Source organism: Saimiri boliviensis, chromosome 3, assembly GCF_048565385.1.
Source record: "Saimiri boliviensis isolate mSaiBol1 chromosome 3, mSaiBol1.pri, whole genome shotgun sequence".
Taxonomy (NCBI): Eukaryota; Metazoa; Chordata; class Mammalia; order Primates; family Cebidae; genus Saimiri; species Saimiri boliviensis.
Window position 1 is genome coordinate 155642178 of NC_133451.1, and position 19329 is coordinate 155661506.

General features: G+C 35.0%; 1 protein-coding gene across 1 annotated transcript in view; it reads right to left on the bottom strand.

Annotated features, from left to right (window-relative positions):
• Positions 1-2365: 2365 nt before the first annotated feature.
• The window catches only part of PCDH10 (protocadherin 10), a 60083-nt gene continuing 43119 nt past the window's right edge, over positions 2366-19329 (bottom strand). Inside the window, exon 5 of the mRNA XM_039479188.2 lies at positions 2366-3890. Within this exon, the coding sequence (XP_039335122.2) occupies positions 3820-3890 (71 nt within the window). The 3' untranslated portion in view covers positions 2366-3819. The remainder of the gene's footprint in view (positions 3891-19329) is intronic.

Genomic DNA, 19329 nt, shown 5'->3' on the forward strand with positions numbered 1-19329 from the left:
TTAATCACAAATTACAATATAGAAAACTGAGGCACAGTTTGGTTAAGTGATTTTTCAAAAGTCACACAGATTTAAAGTATTAGAAGATGATTCTCAGCCCAGGCCCTCTACTTCCACATCCTGAGCTTGATGTGTGCATAAAATGTATCAGCTTTATGTATTTTAATTCCAATTCTGCTACTAGTTGTCAAGGGACTTTAAGTCACACTCCTCAGGGCCTGATTTTCCACTTCTGTGAAATATGTGGAATGATAAATCAACCTTTTCCAAAGCATTTCCCTCATAACTCTCAATTGTGGCTGCTAATTTTATAAAAAATACTTTTATGATCAGTGGTTAGAAAGCATAGGCTAAAAAGTGTTGAATAACAATTTTTTAAAAGACTCTTCAGAGACTTTAAACATGCTAAAAAATTGTAAATCTTTCAGAAATTGATATAGTATGCAACATCCATTCAGAAATAAACGTTCCAATATTTCACATCCTCTCCCACCCTCAGTCTAGTGGAATTGAAGGTTAGGGAGCATAAATTTGGTAATTTTAAACAATATCTCTAGATCTTATTTTATTCCACTGTATTCTACTGTGGTTCATTCTATACTATTATATTCATTACCAATAATGTTATCATCTATTCTTACCTCATTTCTCCCTCTGTCTGTCTCTCTCTGTCTCTCTCTCTCTCTCTCTCTCTCTCTCTCTCTCTCTCTCTCTCTCACACACACACACACACACACACACACACACAGAGAGAGAGAGAGAGAAACATACACACACACACACACTTAAAATAATGTGAGATATACTGTCATAATTTGGAGATGTAGAAAAAAGCACACAACCTGCAACTTAAACCTTAAAGTCCGTTGATCATCTCCATTATTTGCACCATGAACTCCATTATTTGCACCATGAACTTTGTTTAAACAGCAGAGCTATTTAGTTTAAATGTGGGAGAGATTTATGTATCTAAAATAGTTTCTCTTTATAATTCAATCTATAAAGTATCTATTTTAGACCATTTTAATGAAGATTAAGTGATGAATTGCTTCATTTTATTTTGTCTTTTTACCCCATACTGCTTCAGGGAACTAAAAGCAGGTGTCATTTGGTCAGAGATCATTTCTAAGCTCCAACGCACACTAGTCTTATAATTAAGAAGTAAAATTTACATGATTTTCACATCTTTATCATTTTAAACAAATTAAATATAGTACCTTTCTCATGTGAGTATGGTGATGACCAGCATAGTACTCATCACAGAAGGAGCACTCAATCAATATTAGCTTTCACTGTAACTTTAGAATTATCTCAGTATTTCAGTATTTATTTTTAAATGAATCTTATATGCTTATCATGGTTTGTGTCACTGTTTGGAGTTGCATTTCCTTACAAAATTTCTGTTACTTTTGATGCATATCTTGGTATGGAGTTATATAAAAACTCATGGTAGAGATGCCCTTTCATTCCCTTTACCAGGAAGAGATGATTTGTCATGCTTACTGATAAAATCTAGAAACTACTATTACCATCACCAATGACCGAAAAAATTTTAGTAAGTCATTAAGAGTAGTAAAAAATTTTAAATATTTATTTTGCTTTTTAATTTCTACCCAGAACTTCCACCAAACAGAGGACTTCACATGAATATATACAATGAGTGTACCCCAGATCATAGAAGATTCTCCCTATAAAATGAAAATTATTCTGTTGAGCATCATTCTGATTAAAATTCAATTCATGACCCTAATTCAGGTATAAGAACTAATTTGTGTCTCTGAATTAGCTAGCAAAACTTTATCAAGTTCACATTTTTAAGTAGTAAAGTGAGAGGAGAGTTCAGTTTGTAATAATTTTAGAGTCATCATGCTATCTATTATACATTGCTTATTTCCCAAAGTATAAATTGATGAAGTGGCATTAACTTAATGTAAACATTAAATCATATGTTTAAAACATTTGATTTTTTAAATTTATGTTAATTATTTCAGGAAAAATGCACTTCCATAGATTAGATTTTTTTATTGTGTCAGAGCTAATTAACAATTATGTTTTCCTTGACTATTGCTTGAGCTATCATCATTTCCTTCCAATACATACTTCACAGATTATAAGTGGTAAAGTTTGCAAAGTGCAAAACATGGCAGAATTTCCTGGCTTAGAGTGAATACCTAAGTGTTATATTCAACACACACCCAATTACCTTTGAATCAGCATTACTTGCAAAGTATATACTTTGTTCAAAAAATTGTTGTCCGCCTCTTGTACTGATTTCAATTGTACCTACTTAATATCTGCACATTCTAGAAACACCAGAATTAAGGAGATTTTTGTCTTAAGTTTTGGAATACATTTCTTTATACTAACAAGCCCAGATAATGTGGATATTCTATTCCTTTGTTTGGATATAATTTCAGGAGAGGATATGCACTGTAAGTAGAAAAAAAATGGTTTCTCTATGAATAGCTGATGCAAGAGAACAATTCTAAGATATATTTTTACTTAATTCAAAATAGGCATGATAATTATGGGATATTAAAAGTTAACACTACATACTCTTCCAATATAAAGTTGGGTTTTTTTTTATAATCTGTTTTTAAATAAGTATGGTATTGATTTCAAGTTGTGAACATACAAAAACCAATTGTTTTTCTTTTATCTTACTGCTGGTGTTAAGAAAGAATGTGGGTGCTTTAAATACTCTTGATGTGTCTGTCACTGACACAATAATCTCCCCTCCTGTGCAGAAGAGGCCTTTGTCTGTCAATGGAATCATTAAAGATTGCCGTGTGGGTTTTCTATCAACTTCTTAAAATGTAAGCATCTCGTCTAGGTTGCCATCTCTAGAGTGACAGATTGGATAGATGATTCCATCACTAGATCGCACTGTGTTTGCTATTTGAAACCCGATGTCATTTTTGGGAAGAGAGTTAACACTTTTGTCACAGAGTATTTCTCTTGTTTCACTTAACATCTACTCACCTTTTGGTACTGAAGAAACACAAAATGCAACCTGATAAGACTATCCCCAGGCAGAGTTTTCATGGCAATCTCTGCAGTTATAAAGACCCTTCAATAATCTGTCTAAAACTGACATCACTGTGTGAAGAGCCGTTCATTTCTATATCTCATTTTGGATTGATGTACGTGCACTTTTATATCCTTCAGTTCAACATAACATTTGGCCTTTTATGTTCTCAGTTTAAGCTACAGGGAATTCAGAGCTATTTCAAAGCATAAGTATATGAATCTGCATATAAAAGGCTATATGTCCTACAGAGGGTTCTATGGAAAAGCAAACTGTTTCAAAGAAAAAAATTAGAAGTAATTCCCACAACTAAAAATCACTAAAGTTAATACATTTTTCATCTGATGAGAACAGTTTTATTTTTTTAAGCCGATAGATTAATCCCAAAAATGGTGCAAATTATTTTTTGTGTGTGAGGTCAGGAAAAGAGGAACAAACAAGAACTGAAATTTGGAGAGGAAAGTAAAGGAACAGTGTGTACATTATACATATTGTTTTTTAAAATGGCCACATCACACCAGAAAAATCAATACTTCATATTCCTGTATCAGACATAGGATTTTCACCTACATAATGTATTAAATATTTATGGCTGCATGGCAATATACCCCAAAACACAGCAACATAAAACCACAAATATTTGTTATCTCACAATCGGTGTGGTTCAAAAATTTTAGTTCAGCTTAGCTAGTGCCACTGGCTAAGGACTCTCAGAAGGTTGCAGTCAAACTATCAGCAGGGGCTGTGGTCTCATCTGAATGCTCAATCTGGGAGTCTGTTTCCAAGCTCACTCATGTGGTTGGTGGCAGCCCTTGATCTTGTGCCACATTGGTCTCTCCACGTAGCTGCCTCCACAATAGCTCTGCAAGCAATCCAAAAAAGAATGAGACAGTATATAAGAAGTTCCTCAAAATGGAAACAATAGCTTTTTGATACCCTAATGTAAAGTGTGAAATCACTTCACTTTTATCCCATTGATTTTTTAGAGGTGGTTTACTATATCACATCTACATCCAGGGAAGAGATATTACTCAGGGCTGTCAATGTTAGGCTGTGAAAATCATTGTAGGCCATCACAGAGGCTGTCAACCCTGCATATACACAGTCATGTTAAATTGCCTTAGGTACCTTTTTATATTACAAAAGACTTTTCAAAATCCAAGTTCTGTCAGTGTGGTTTTAAACCAAAAGTAATTCTGCTATACAAATTTTTCAGTCTTACTTTTTCCCAAATATATTGCTCTCCAAATATAATCTTGCTAGTTTTAGAAAGTTTCTTAACTTGAAATTGATGAGTACCATTACTTACATTTTTTAAATAACAGTTTTTATCTTTTTTTGCATCAAAATGAGATTAAAGAAAAAAAAAAAACAACTCACAAATATAATTGTGTAAATTCTGGAGCTAGCAAAGTACTTAGCACAGAAGTTATGCAGCATATGGTTATCCTAGTCCCAAACAGTAAAATGTGCCTGTATGTGCCAGCTCTTAATTATCAGCTCATTAACACTCAGGTGTCAATTGCTGGTGGCAAAGGCAATGCCCAAATGGCCTGGTTTCTGTCATGCACAGTGTAATTAAATTGACCTCAAATACTGAATCTTGCTAGTTGTCTAATACTGCTTGGACACTAATTTCAGTCCACTATTCAACATAGAGTAATATGGTAAATAAACCAACGCAATGAAAGAAAAGCTATATTGAGTTTTATATTGTAATTTAATGTCTAGCCTTGAAGACAACTGAATAAACAATCACTATTCTAATCTATAACAAATATAACAATGCACATTACCCCTTTGGTTTTAACATTATTGATTTAAAATTACTTTAGGTTTCAAGATAATGATATTACAAAAAGGTAAAAATAAGTTATTCTAGTACTGGCATATGTAAAAAAGAATGACATATTTTGTTATCTTATTTATTGATATGTAAAAAATAAGTTAATTATGTATATTTAAATTTTTAATTATTGACTCCAAAATGTGATTTAATTTCAAACATATCAGTGCTTCTCTAACAGCAATGAAAAATATACTAAAGAGATTCCCACATTCAAATTCTCAATAATGTAAGATCAAATTTCCTCATGACATTCTGTGTTACGCTTAGAAGATGTTTCTTATTATGTTCATAGTTCCAAGTTCCCAGTTACAGAGAGGGGAGAGGTCAGTTAATGCACTAACCCTTCTTCTTCCTAAAACGTCATGAACGTGAAAAAATATTTAATGAAAAAGCTATAATGACAAATAAAAGACGAACAATTGAGGAAATAACTACGACAACATTCTGAACATTTGGAAATAGATAAAAAGTCATAATTGACATACTAACAGTGAAAGTTTTAAAACATTAGCTGGAAGCTAAGAGTGTAAAGAAGAAACCTGGTTTATCCCACAGAAAACTCAAAAGGCTCAGTAATTGATAGCACCAATTAGTTCTGAAGTAGGGGTAAAAATAAGCCTAATAAAAAGGACCAAAAATGTTAAGAAGCAGTTGACCTTCCCAACGTCCTCATCAATTGCGCACATGTAGGTGATAAGTATTCCCTCTGGTTAGAAGATAGCAGATTCATTATTGTCTTAGGAGGTTGAAACAGAGAGCTCCTAGATTAGAAGACAGGAGGCACAGTTTAATATGCCATCGTCATACCAAGTGAGGATCTTGGGTCTTCCAGATTTTTTTTTCCCAGTTAGTTTTCAGAATTCAAGAACCCAGGCTTATACTCCAGGAGGAAGATCTGAAAATATTTATCTTGATTATCTAACAAGACCAAGAAGAAAAATATGCTGAAACATGGGGGTCAGGAGTTCTGCAACTAAATGTTAGCCAGATCAACCTAAAGACAAACATACTCAACAAGTCCTCCACACAGGGACAGAATTTACCCTCAGCGTTTTAGAGTACCTACCGTCTTAATTATGAGCTGACAACCAAGTATCATAAGACATTACAAAAAGTCTCTATTTCATAATACCAGGAAACACTATTCAGAAAAAGTAAAATGTAAAATAAACTACCATCAATGTATTCAGATGAATAAAAGAAAGTATTGCATATACAAAGAGTTAAAATATTTTTAAAAAGGAACATTCAGAAACAAAAAGAACTCTTAGAATTAAAGTAACAATAATAATAATAATAAAATAAAAAGTTCAGTAGAGGTTTGGAATAGATATACAACAAAATACTCCATAAAGTATATTTTTAAAATACAGAAAATAGAAAAGAAAAAGTAATGAAAATTGACAGACCAGTAGAGGAGGTTCAGCAACCAAATCGCAAAGCATCAAAAAAAAAAAAAAAAAAAAAAAAAAAAAAAAAAAAAAAAAAAAAAAGAAAAGAAAAGAAAAGAAAAAAGAAAGAAAGAAAGAAAAAGGAAGGAAGAAATGATGAAAGTAATAATTCAAGAAAACTAAAAGTTGAAAGGCTTGGAGTTAAAGATTGAAAGAGCTTACTAAGTGCCTGCAACATGGATGAAAATGAGCTGTCAAGTTACACAATACCAAATTTCAGACCTTAATCACAAAGAGATTCTCTCACAAGTTTACAAAGGAGCTGGGGAATCCTGTGTTCATGAAAAGTTTATTTACAAAAATAATCTACTTACTTCAGAAGATGATATGGAAACTCTTTCAAAGAATCAAACCTTAACAACAGAAAATTTGGCATGCGTCAAGCCTGACCAAGACCTAAATTCTTCAAGCGTTCACGTAGTTTTGATTTCTTCACACTACATACTGTTCACCATCAATGTATGAGGCCTAAAGTTAAGGCCCATTGTTATGCGTTGGCATTACTTGGAAGGTCTCAAAAAGCCCAACTTCAAGTTCCCTTCCCACTCTGCTCCAGAAGATGAGGACTCCTAACCAGACCATCCTCCTTATGAAGGAGACCAGGCACAGGGCCTTCTTATTCTGGGTTTCCTGGTAGTGGGCTTCAGTTCCCTGTGAACACATGGAATTACTCAAATAAGCTAATCACATCGTCCCCTTGGAAACCAGGGTGCACTTCTTGAAACACAAAGCTTTTCTCCCACAGTCCCTGGTTGTTCCCTCTGTTTCCAAGTGCCACTTCCATGTGGTTCTGTGCAGAGTGCAGTGTCCTCCTCTCCCAGGCTGTGAGTAATACATTGCTGCAGATGCTATTTTTCTAGTGTGCAGTTGCAGATTCTTCATCCCAATAACATCAGGGCGGATATCCCTCCCTCATCAGTACACTGAATAGTAGGCAAATAAAATAACCTCTTAAAGTCAAACCATGACCAAGGACACCTGGTCAACTTTCAGTCACTGCTTTTGGATAACTAAGTGGTTTCATGATACCAGAAGGCCACGTGGGAACAAACCACTAATTGCTTCCAGTACCATCTTGTTCCCTCTCTTTGCTTTCTAGGAAGCTCTTGTTGTTTCCCGAAAGAAAAATTCTTGTTAATTGACAATACCTGGGCATGGGTGACTGTTGGGTTTGGTCTGTTTTTTGATAACTGTGCCTGAGTCTCCTGCCCATAAAAGTAGTGACGACACAGCACCTTAAAGATAGTCTGGTGCTTGAGTCCTACCTACCAAGGGTAAGCTAAAGCCCTCTGGTTACAGCATCTAATGTGGTGACATTTACTAGCTGCTTGGGGCAGCCATGTGGATATTAACTGTGACTGCATATCCCCATGAGGAACATGGGATGACACATTGTCAGGTTTGTAGAAAAGAAGGAAACCAATATAGAAAGAATGAAGCCTGGCTCCCAGGTGGCCTAACAAGAGTTGCCGTTCAGGCAAGCGTAGCTACCTTGCCCATTTCCTGTGTCACTGTTTCCCTCAGTGCATCCCATGCATCCTCCTGACTCCTAGGGGTAAAAGGTAAATATCCATGGCAGCCCATGGTCAAGGACCTGACAGAAAAATAATGAGAGAGTTTAGGAGCATGTGTTATCCACCCCTCTTAAAACATTGGAGAGGTAGTGAAACTGCTGTCCCAATGCTCATCATCACTGGTCATTAGAGAAATGCAAATCAAAACCACATTGAGATACCATCTCACACCAGTTAGAATGGCGATCATTAAAAAATCTGGAGACAACAGATGCTGGAGAGGATGTGGAGAAATAGGAACGCTTTTACACTGTTGGTGGGAATGTAAATTAATTCCACCATTATGGAAGACAGTGTGGCGATTCCTCAAGGACCTAGAAATAGAAATTCCATTTGACCCAGCAATCCCATTACTGGGTATATACCCAAAGGATTATAAATCATTCTACTATAAGGACACATGCACACGAATGTTCATTGCAGCACTGTTTACAATAGCAAAGACCTGGAACCAACACAAATGCCCAATGATGATAGACTGGATAGGGAAAATGTGGAACATATACACCATGGAATACTACACAGCCATCAAAAATGATGAATTCACGTCCTTTGTAGGGACATGGATGAACCTGGAAACCATCATTCTCAGCAAACTGACACAAGAGCAGAAAATCAAAGACCGCATGTTCTCACTCATAGGTGGGTGTTGAACAATGAGAACACATGGACACAGGGAGGGGAGCACTACACACTGGGGTCCGTTGGGGGGGAAAGGGGGAGGGGTGGGAGGGTGGGGAGGTGGGAAGAGATAGCATGGGGAGAAATGACAGATACAGGTGAGGGGACGGAAGGCAGCAAACCACACTGCCATGTGTGTACCTATGCAACAACCTTACATGTTCTTCACATGTACCCCAAAACATAAAATGCAATAAAAAAATAAATAAAAAAGAAAAAAAAATTAAAAAAAAAAAAAGAAAAGAAAAACCCTACCCAAAAGTGCCTTGGCTCTTCTTAGTGTTGCTGTTTACCAGGAGGCAAAATACTTGACTGCCGTGACTGCCTCACAGTCAGAATGACCTTACTAGCTACAGACCCCAGCACTGAAGAGATTGACTGGTATTCCCTAGAGAAGGAGACAGCTGTCGATAGGTGGATTGCTGGGCTCCCAACTTTTTTATCTTCAACCATACAGAAGGTCTGCACCAAGAGGGATCAGGAAACAAGCTAAAGGCTGTGACTACTAAACTTTACATGAAATTCAAAATATTCTGAGGAAATTTGTACGGAGAGAAAAGAGAGATTAAAAAAAAGGAGGAAGGCTGCATGCCTATAGTAGACAATGGCTTTTCCAATGACCTCTGGGTTGTGATCCCAGAACTCTTTGTTGTGCCAAAATGTTGTCTGTTTCTCTGTTACAACAAAGATCATGATTCTCAGCTTGACAGGGTAAAATACCCATGACAGTCCTATGGCATAGCATAGGTGTTATTTAAAACCCAACTTAAGTCTGGGGTCCTTAAACCCTATGATGCAACCATTCCATGGAAAAGGCCCCTAACCATAATGATAATTACTTGGGGCTTTCTAAAGTAAAAAGTTTATAAATATGAGCAGCTTATAGAGGGGAAAAATTAAAAAAAGAAAGAAAAAGGAGGGAGGCATCTTGGATATGGGGAGAGGGAACAACATTGAAATAAAGGTATACAATTTGACTACTTCTCATTGCTCCTGGAATCTCTATACTGTCGCTATACCACGGCCATAAGCTGATGGTAGACTTCTCCCTGGCCCCTACACCATACATCTTTAGAATGGCAAGTTTTGGCCACATACTGGCCTTTTCTGGAAAGAGAGAAGTCTCATAGACACTGAGCTTCTGATCCTCCATACCAAGCAGGCCATTATGCCTTGAGTCATGAAATGAGTATTCCATAAGCTCTGCACAGCTACCTAGGGCTTCCTTCAACAGACTGGCACCAAACTGGACCCTCTATTGTATTCCCCCTGCAAGAGTGAGTGGCCTCACCTCTCCTCAGCCCCTTGTCTGATGCCTCAGTTCTAGAAGAGATCAATTCACTTATGCAAACTCTTGACAACCTGGAGAGCCTCCTGGGAACAACTGAGGGAACATGTTGATACACTTTATGGATCAACTACCACCATTATATATGATGGCGCTCAGTGGAATTTTACTGCTTTTCATCCCTTAGTCATGATGTCCCTGATAAACAGCAGGACGAAAGGGTTAGCAAAACTGGCCAAACATAAGATGGTCAGTTTTGTGCCAAAAGCCCGAAACAGGAAATGGCTTCTTCTGTACATTTTCACAATATCTCACTCTGTTGTCTAAGAGTTGACCCCTTGGAGATAAACATCTCTGAGAACCTCTTGCCCCACAGAGACAAGATATAAAAATCAAGGCAACAGATGTCACTACCTGTACTAGGATCATAATACAAGGCCTCACCAGAACATTCCTTATTCCTTTAAAGTTATAAACATTATTGATATTGATTTAGGCATTTACTTCTTAAAATAGACAATGTTGGGCTCTTGAATAAGTTATTCACCGCAACTTCCATGTACCCTTCAAGACCCTGAGCAGCCAGTTTGAGTAAGAGGCATAGTGCCATCCTTGAAGAATTCCTATTTATGCTACTACCTGGCAAGTAGGGCCCCCGCTATTGCTATAGGTCTGGATTAGTTCAAATCCACATCCTTTTGTATTCTCTGCAATAATGCCACACGGGTCCCTCACTTTTCTTTATTGGCCATAAATAGGACACCACTAAAGTTTAGTTTTTCAATATTACTTCATGCATGGCCCTCTTTAACCTAGTCAACTGCCTACTTTACATCCTGGGATATGTCTTCTACTGCATAGCAATCTACTTATCACAAAGATATAAACTGATGCTAAGACTTCACGGAGCTAATGGGGATCTAAAATTAAGGCCCAATATTATGTGTTGCTTTGATATCTGGTATAACCAAGAGGGACTCAAATGGCCTAAGCCTTCTTTACTCTGCTCCCAAAGATAAAATTCCCTAAGCCAAAGAGTTGCCCTTATCAGGGATCCCAGGCCCAGTTCCGTTTTGTCCGTAAGCAGTGAGGTTTCAGTTCCAGGGCGAGCCCCACAGAATTACTCAGACTATTCAATGTGGGAGTTTGTTGGCGCTGTCCCGGAGTTCAGCCTCAACGTGGTCTTTTTTGTTGTGCATGATCTTCCGCCAGGCTCTGAGACTATTTGACTAACAAATTGCTGTCATTCTTATTCCTCTGTCCACTGTTAGGTGTGTGTGTCTCCATCCTTATAACCCTATGGTGAAAATGCCTCCTTCAATGGGGTAAATTTTAAGTGATTAAACTACCCTTTACATGCCTTCCAATTTTTCTTTCAATGTTTCACTAAATTAGTTGAAGTAAGTTGAGCTAACTTGGATGGAATTACTAGGTGAAATGATGATTTTGTAAATCAGGCTAGTCAGATTTACTCTTGGTGATGCAGCAGTTTGTTCAATTAGATTTCTCTGGGAGACGTACTCATATTTGGCTCTAATTGTGCTTATTCACTACCAATATAACATGTCATTAACAGGAATAAAAATGTATACATTTCATTTTAAAATAAATGCATAAAAGAATAGTAAGAACTGCCTTTAGTTTCTTAGGCCAGATTTAATGGTGCCCTATATGAAAGAATCATCCTTATGGGTGAAGATAGGAAGAAATAAAAAATTTTAAATATAGAGTGAGGTTCTATATGCTGTAATTTATTTGTACATTTTCAAATATAACTACTCCCGAGATTTCAATTTAAAATAAGACATAGAGAATGGAGACATAGCACAGGTGGAGAGTTCAGAGTCAAGAGAAAGGATTAGGGTAAGTTGTTAGGTTTATTGTTAGGTACTACCATGAGTTGACTTACATTTGTTAGTCATCTTCTTCATGCGTGGTATTCAGACCAAAATATTTTTAAGACCCTGTTCTACATTAAAATTCTATTATTCTGTGGGACCCACTTAAAAAATAAAAAAATAAAAATAAGATTAATTACTAGTAGAGGTTAGAAGATATTTGGTGAATACAGAATTAACAACTTGAAGGTGTTAAGACTTTTTCAAAAATATTTGCTGAAAATATTAGTTGAACTCAGATGCAAAGGAAATATTTTAAAGTGTCTTTTACAATTGTTAAATCTTTTAAATTTTTTATCAATATTTCTTTGTATTTATTAAGTATTGCTATGTGTGTGTTACAAAAAAAAAATGCCAGAAGGTTTGACTTAACCTGTATCCTTTTTACATGGGTCAAGCCTAATTTTGGTATATACAATAGCCAAAGTTATACATATAAGAAAACTTTAAAACTTTTAAATTTGCATATGATATATTTATAAAATTATTTCTAAACATTATGAATGAAAATGTTTGTACTTAAGAGATATAATTTAAATAGTATTAATAACTTTCAGTTATTATACAGAGAATGAAGCAGAATGCAGCCCGGATGGTACCATTTAATATTAGAATAAAAATTTTAAAATACTGTGGTATTGTTTAAATATAATGGAGTGTAGGCCCCTCATGGGTAGCCACCGTTCTAAAACTTAAATGGTAATTAGAAAGTCTTTCTACAAACAAGATATTTTCCTGCACAATTTTTTTCCTTTGCATCAATTGTCTAATGGCAGCAGGGTCCTCTCTGGCAAAGAAGAAAACCTCCATCATCATTTCTCCCTTACCTTCATCAGCCTACTGACCATCAAGGTAGTGAAGAAGTACAGTCTATTTGTCCTCTGAAATGTAACTCAATTATATCCCCTCCCATCCATTTTTACCAGTCCATTCTAAGTCAATTGTGCTTATTTGTTCCTTACCTAGAGATTTACAGTAGTTTCTTCTTACCCCAATGTCTATTTCCAGTATTACAAGTTATCTTCCTATTTATGTAATTAATTTTTTTTTTTTTTTTGAGACAAGGGTTTCACTCTGTCACCCAGGCTGTAGTGCAGTGGCACAGTCTTGGCTCACTGCAACCGCTGCCTCTCCAGCTCAAGCCATCTGCCCACTTCAGCCTTCCAAGTAGCTAGGACTACAAGCGCATGCCATCACTCCTAGCTGTTTTTTAATTTTTTTTTCTAACGACAAGGTCTCTCCATGTCACCCAGGCTGGTCTCCGACTCCTGAGCTCAAGAGATCTGTCCACCTTGTCCTCCTAAAGTGCTGGAATTACAAGCATGAGCCATCAGCCAGGTAGGCTGTCTTGCTAAATCTAAATTAGGCAATTCTTAGTTCTTTGTATAATTTATATTTATCTTTTGTTTTGTCTTATCTAGGACTGGGATAGACTCTTCCATACAGTGTTAAAAAATGCTTTCTCTCACACACAAAAGTACTTCCGAAACTAAACTCTCTGCTAATATCTAAATGGTAAAAATCACCGAATATGTCCTTTTCGCCCTACCTAACTGATTTGCAGTTAGAAACTTGCTTCCCACTTCAGTAGCAACATCTATAACCAATAACCACAGTGTTGTATCCTTATCATATAACTTGTTAAAAAGTTATGCCAGTATTACATATGTTTGCATGATGTTAGCGGTATCACCAATTTTCCACTGTTTTGGCTTCTGAAGTTATAAGTACATCATCTTAGAATCAGGAAGACACTTTTAAACTGAGTAATATTTGCAAACACTGTCATGTGAAGGCCATACATCATTATCAAAGAGGCAATAGAAAGAATGTAAACATCTATGGAGGCATTCAATGAGGTGGTTTAATATTACTTCATTTTAAAATAAAATTTAATAGACCTCTTAATGTTGCTTCTTACCTAGAGTACTGTATCACTTTATTTCAGTCTTTGTCAGGTTTTAACTAAAATTACTTATTATTTATTTTCATTAAGTTTTTTTTTTCTTATTTTCACTTATGTATGTTAAAATGTAACTCTCACACACATCTCTCACTCTCTCTGTCTTTAATTCAGTTTTGTTTGGTATATTCTATGCCAGTTTGTTGATGATCAAATACAATTGCTTTTCAACCAGACATTTTGATACTTTAAAGTATTAGAGGGGGACAAAAGGGAGATGTTTTAGCTACAATACAAATATTTTTCTTCATATTCATGTATTCTTTCATATGAGCCTGTTATTACTCTTCCCAAACACACACACACACACACACACACACACACAATTTTGAGAGAAATATGTTGCCAGAGAAGTTTGACACTGTCTATTACTCTATTATTAATTAGAAAACACAACTGGGAATAAGAGAATTCTCACATTTTTGAAATAAAATTTAGAGTTGTCAGCTTCCACAATTCACTGTGCCAACACTTCTTTTCTTCCTTTTTGCATGATCAAGAGAAGAGTTATTCACAATGATAGGGAGAAAAGGAAGATGGGGATTGTGTTTCAGATGATGTGATTGCAATGTTATCTAAATGTTCCCATCATTCAGACAGGTTGATTGAGGAATTGCCCAGTCATCATCAGACGTTTTCTATGAAAAATAAAGAAGCAAATCAAAACAAAAATATCTCCATCCACACAAAATTTTCATTATGGATCAATGTATTTCCCTTATATTAGGAATACTCCCTTAAATATCAATTAAGTTACAGATTAATTTGAACTACCTCATCTTAACTGGGAAATTTGAAACCTAGCTTTCATGATGAGGAGATAAAACTTTTAATTGATTCAAAAGAAAAAAAAAAAGAGGGAATTTTAGATATATTCTGAACAAGCAAAGGTCAGCTGTAGGGAACAGGCCCTGCCAAGCTAAGTAATGACAACTTCAAGAAGTCTACTAGTAGAGGAACTTTTAAAATTCAATTCTATTGAGCAGAAACTGAATACTGCCTAAATTTATTTTTATGAAAATCATATGCAAACAAAATGATGCTGTCAAATATGCAGTATTCCCATCAAACATTTATTCATATGGAAATACATATTCAGAACGGACATTGGGGTTGGATGACTATGTCCTAGTGCACACAGACACCTGTATTTTTCAATAGTGCAGAGAGAGGACTATTTGAGGGTTGTAAAAGAAAATGGAGGAAGAAAAGGCATCCAGCCAGATGTAAATTTTATTTCCTGTACTCCATACCACTGATAAATGGAGAGGCAAATATGAACTGAGCTGATAAGTGGATACCAACAGCAACTCTACTTTCATCTTGAGGTTTTGAAATTTGCACTACTTAGACACAACTCTGTGGCAGGTTAAAATTTTCAGAAAAGAATATCTTTGTTTGTAGACTGTATTCTATACTTTCGGTAACCAAGATCCGTGGTTAAATGTTGAAGGAAATTTAATAACATATACTACTTTCATTGTGAAACTGCCATTGCAAAATTAGAACTGAGAAAATCATTGCAGTGAAAGAGATCCCAACTAATCACCTCCATCTTGCTTTTAACCTCCAAGCTGTCCTTCTTCACTCCTGGGCATAGGCCAAGACACTTTGGGAGGAACATGGCTTACAGTCTAACTTTGAAACAGCTGATAACCACCCTTTCCCAGAACAAACCCCCTTCCTGTCTTGGGACTAGACCGCCTTTGTACAACTAACAAATTAGCCACAAGATCAGAGATTATGGTTTAGTAGTTATGCAACTGGAGGCTACAAGATTCTGAGCCTTTCTAAATTGCTCCTGGGGATAACATAACTGTTGTAATACCGAAGATCACTGCTTGAGATATTTTGGAGACTCTGCACTTAATCAACTGGCACCACCCAAATTGATAAACTAGTGCATCTGGTCTTGTGGCTCCTACCCGGGAACTAACAGTGCCACACGGCAGCTTAACAGCTTCTACGTGCTATGACTTCATCTTTGAACCATCCAATCAGCACTCCTGATTCACTGTTCCCCCCACCCATCAAATTATCCTTAAAAACTCTGAGTACTCAAATACTTGGGTAGACTGATTCAAGTGATAATAAAACTCTGGTGTCCCTAACAGCAGTCTTTGCATGAATAACTTACTCTATTGCAATCCCCCTGTCTTGATAAGTTGGATCTGTCTAAGCAGTGGGCACAGTGACCCTGTTGGGCGGTTATAATTGTGTGTTAGCATTGTGCTATGCATTTCAGCTTCATCAGTTCATCTAATTCTCACAGAAATTCTACAATTAAGTGTACTTATGCATATTTTACAAATGGCAAAAGATTAAGATTCAGATGTGAGGTAACTTCAAAAATATCTTCTCTTTTCCACAGCATTAAATAAGTTTAAATTTGAAATACAGATCATATGGTGCAGTGCTTTTCAAATATTTTGGGGAGTGATTCACAGTAAGGAATATATTTTACATTGTGACCTATTTTATACATATATCTGAAAAGAGTTTCACAAAGAACCATTTGCTTTTACATAAATGATATATATCAATGTTTTTCTAATCTTTTTTCTATTCTATTTACTTATGTTTTTATGTTATAATCTCTATAAAGTCAGTTGATCTCATAGCCACTGATAACTCTCAACCACAAATTCTGATCACTTAATTATTTGATTATTTAATATTTTCCTCTAATTTCTTTGGAAATTAGGATTTTCCTAAAGGCAGATAGTACCATGCATTCTTACATTCTTTCACTGTCAGACCTCAGTATACGTCTGTAATCTAATATAATGTAATCTTACCACTGAAAAGTCATAATCTTAGTTAGAGTCTATGATATATTTCCCAGAAAGAGTGAAAGTAAGGGATAAAAGGTAGTGATACATGGGGTGGGGGGAAGGAACCAAGGCGAATTCCGATCATAGCTGATAAGATTTCATTGAGAACTATCCTTCTTCTGTATTTTCACTTCTTTTCCACTAAATTGGTTTATTAAGCAAAAGAAACACCTAGCCACACTCTCCCCCCACCAACTCGTTCCCTTATAAAGTGAACCTGGGTCCAGATACATGCAGTTGGAACTCAAGTAAATCAGTTACAGAGAACACGCATGAGATTAAGAAGCACGTTTCTTCTATTACCTTGTAGTTGAGACCTAAATTTCTGTAGGATTAATTCAGATTATTTTAATATTGTAAGAAGTATTTATCCCTTAATTCATATTTTCTTCTTGGAAAATGATACCCATATGGATTTTATTTTTCCTTACACTCCTATCAACTTTAAATATGAAATGCTGTGTTTCTAAAGTTTTAGATAAAATATTTCTCTTTTGTTGCTAGAAGGCACTCATGTCTTCTGTGCAATCTCTATGTTAATGTTCATGAACCCTTGGTATTACTACACATCAAAAAAAGTTAAAAAGTAAATACAGTATTAGGTGGAAAAATATATACTTCTTTGATTCACTTTGGGTATCATGAGAATCATATAGAACTAAATGTCTTCTTTCAAAACTATAAATATAATGAAATCCTTTAAAACCTAGCATATGCTGCTTCAAATGAGACTCAGTTTTGAACAGATGTCCCCTTAGACCTGTTATATTAAGACTAAAATTACTAAATCAGCATTAGATGTTTTTAAACTTAGAGCCATATTTTGCCACTGATTTTTATTCAAAGCTCCCACAGGCGTCAGTGGAAGATCCATGCATGGAAAAATGGCATAATATGTATCCTAGTTTTATTTATTTCGATGTATACAGCAGTATAAAATAATTTATTACATTTACACTCATTTTACTTATGTATTATTATAGCATTCACAGTAACAAACACTATAGTTAAGATTGAAACTCATCTTTTGTTATAATACCCTGTTTTCACTCACAGATAACTGTCTCGAAAATGTGCTTAGAGCTGAAATTCCCTGCTTACTTTCAGCTCAAGCATGTATGAATATATTGGAAGTCTGAGTTCTATCATTCAGAAATTTTTGAGTCTCATGTGAAATTTAATATATTTTGCATGATGAATGCAAGATTTTTATGCAACTCAAAAACATCTGGAGAGTAAAACTTCAAACTAAGCATGTGACAAGTTTTCAAGAAATAAAAGCAATTTTTCTAATTTTACAAATACTTAAAAAATAACAGTGATTAGAAATACATGCATGCACACTAAAAGTATTAGAATTTTAGTCTTATTATTGCCTGCAATACTCTGGCGACACCCATCTACCTGCATTCTTACAGAATGCTATAATCTAAAACCTACGCCAAGATTTGAAAAAAAAAATATTCTACTGAACAGTTTCACAAATTACTGTATAAGAATTTTGTCTGACTTAGCAGAGGGATGTTTCTTTAAGTACCAACAATATATAAAATAATTTTACTACTCCATGGTGTAAAAAATATGGAACTTTGTTATTTTCTGTTTTTCCTTGTTAAAAAGGAACATAAAAGGATGTTAAGTGCAAAGCCTTTACCACTACAAAATTAGACTTGAAAAAGATAAAGAACCCAAGAAATTGTAATATGAAAAATATAAGATTTTCAGAAAAATCATCAAGTATACCAATATTTTAAGTATTTTTGAGTTCCTTGGGTATCAATAACACACATGGAAATAGGAGGGGAAAAACACATCCAATGACAAATAACACTGCTATGATCAGTAAATAACATAAATACTCTTCTTGATCTTGCTGAACTTTTGCCACATTCTGCCTGCGTAATTGTTTTCCAGATTAACTGAAATTCAGTAAATAATGCTTAGAGGGTAAAATGATACAATTAATGTACAGTTGTTAAACATTTATGTTGAGAATTGTGAGATTATTTTTCCTCTTCTTACTGAAGAAGCAAGATAGCTTCTACAATACAGAGCATCTGAGGGCAAATGACAACCCAATTAATGACTAAAACAATGAGAAATTAAAATATTTAAATATTCTACTATAGTTCTTAATTTGCAATGTTTGATAAAGGCATTGCATTTAATATCTTTGTAAAATAAAATAAACACATTTTCTTAATATTTGCCAAGAAAAGATGATACACATATCATTGACATTATATCTGTGAAGTAATTCTGATGTGATATTTAAATTTGATTTAACATGATTTCACCAAACTACGTTCACACGTTAAAAATTAGAATTCTACACGTGGATAAAATATTTCTAAAAATTGTCGTTTGACATACCTTTGAAACATTAAGACACTGTTTCCACAGGAAAATTTTTTTGACTTTGACTGCTCTAAAACTAACCATGTTAACAAGGAGTAAATGACATGATTATGTTTTTTTCTGAAATAATTTATTGATGAAATACTGTCTAATAAGATGGATATTATTTTTTGATGTGTATAAAATTATGTAAGATTGGATATTAGAATGACCAGATTAAATAGAAAGCCTATTCTAAAATTCCTTGATATATTAATCTAGTAAATGTTTAATTAGAAAACTTCAATATTTGTTGGTTGCTATTTCCATTTTATAGTCCCTCTTATTGGAAGAAAACATTTTAACTAACTTACTAAAATCATATCCTTACTCTGCTGTAACTTCTAATTTACTTTGGTTGCAACA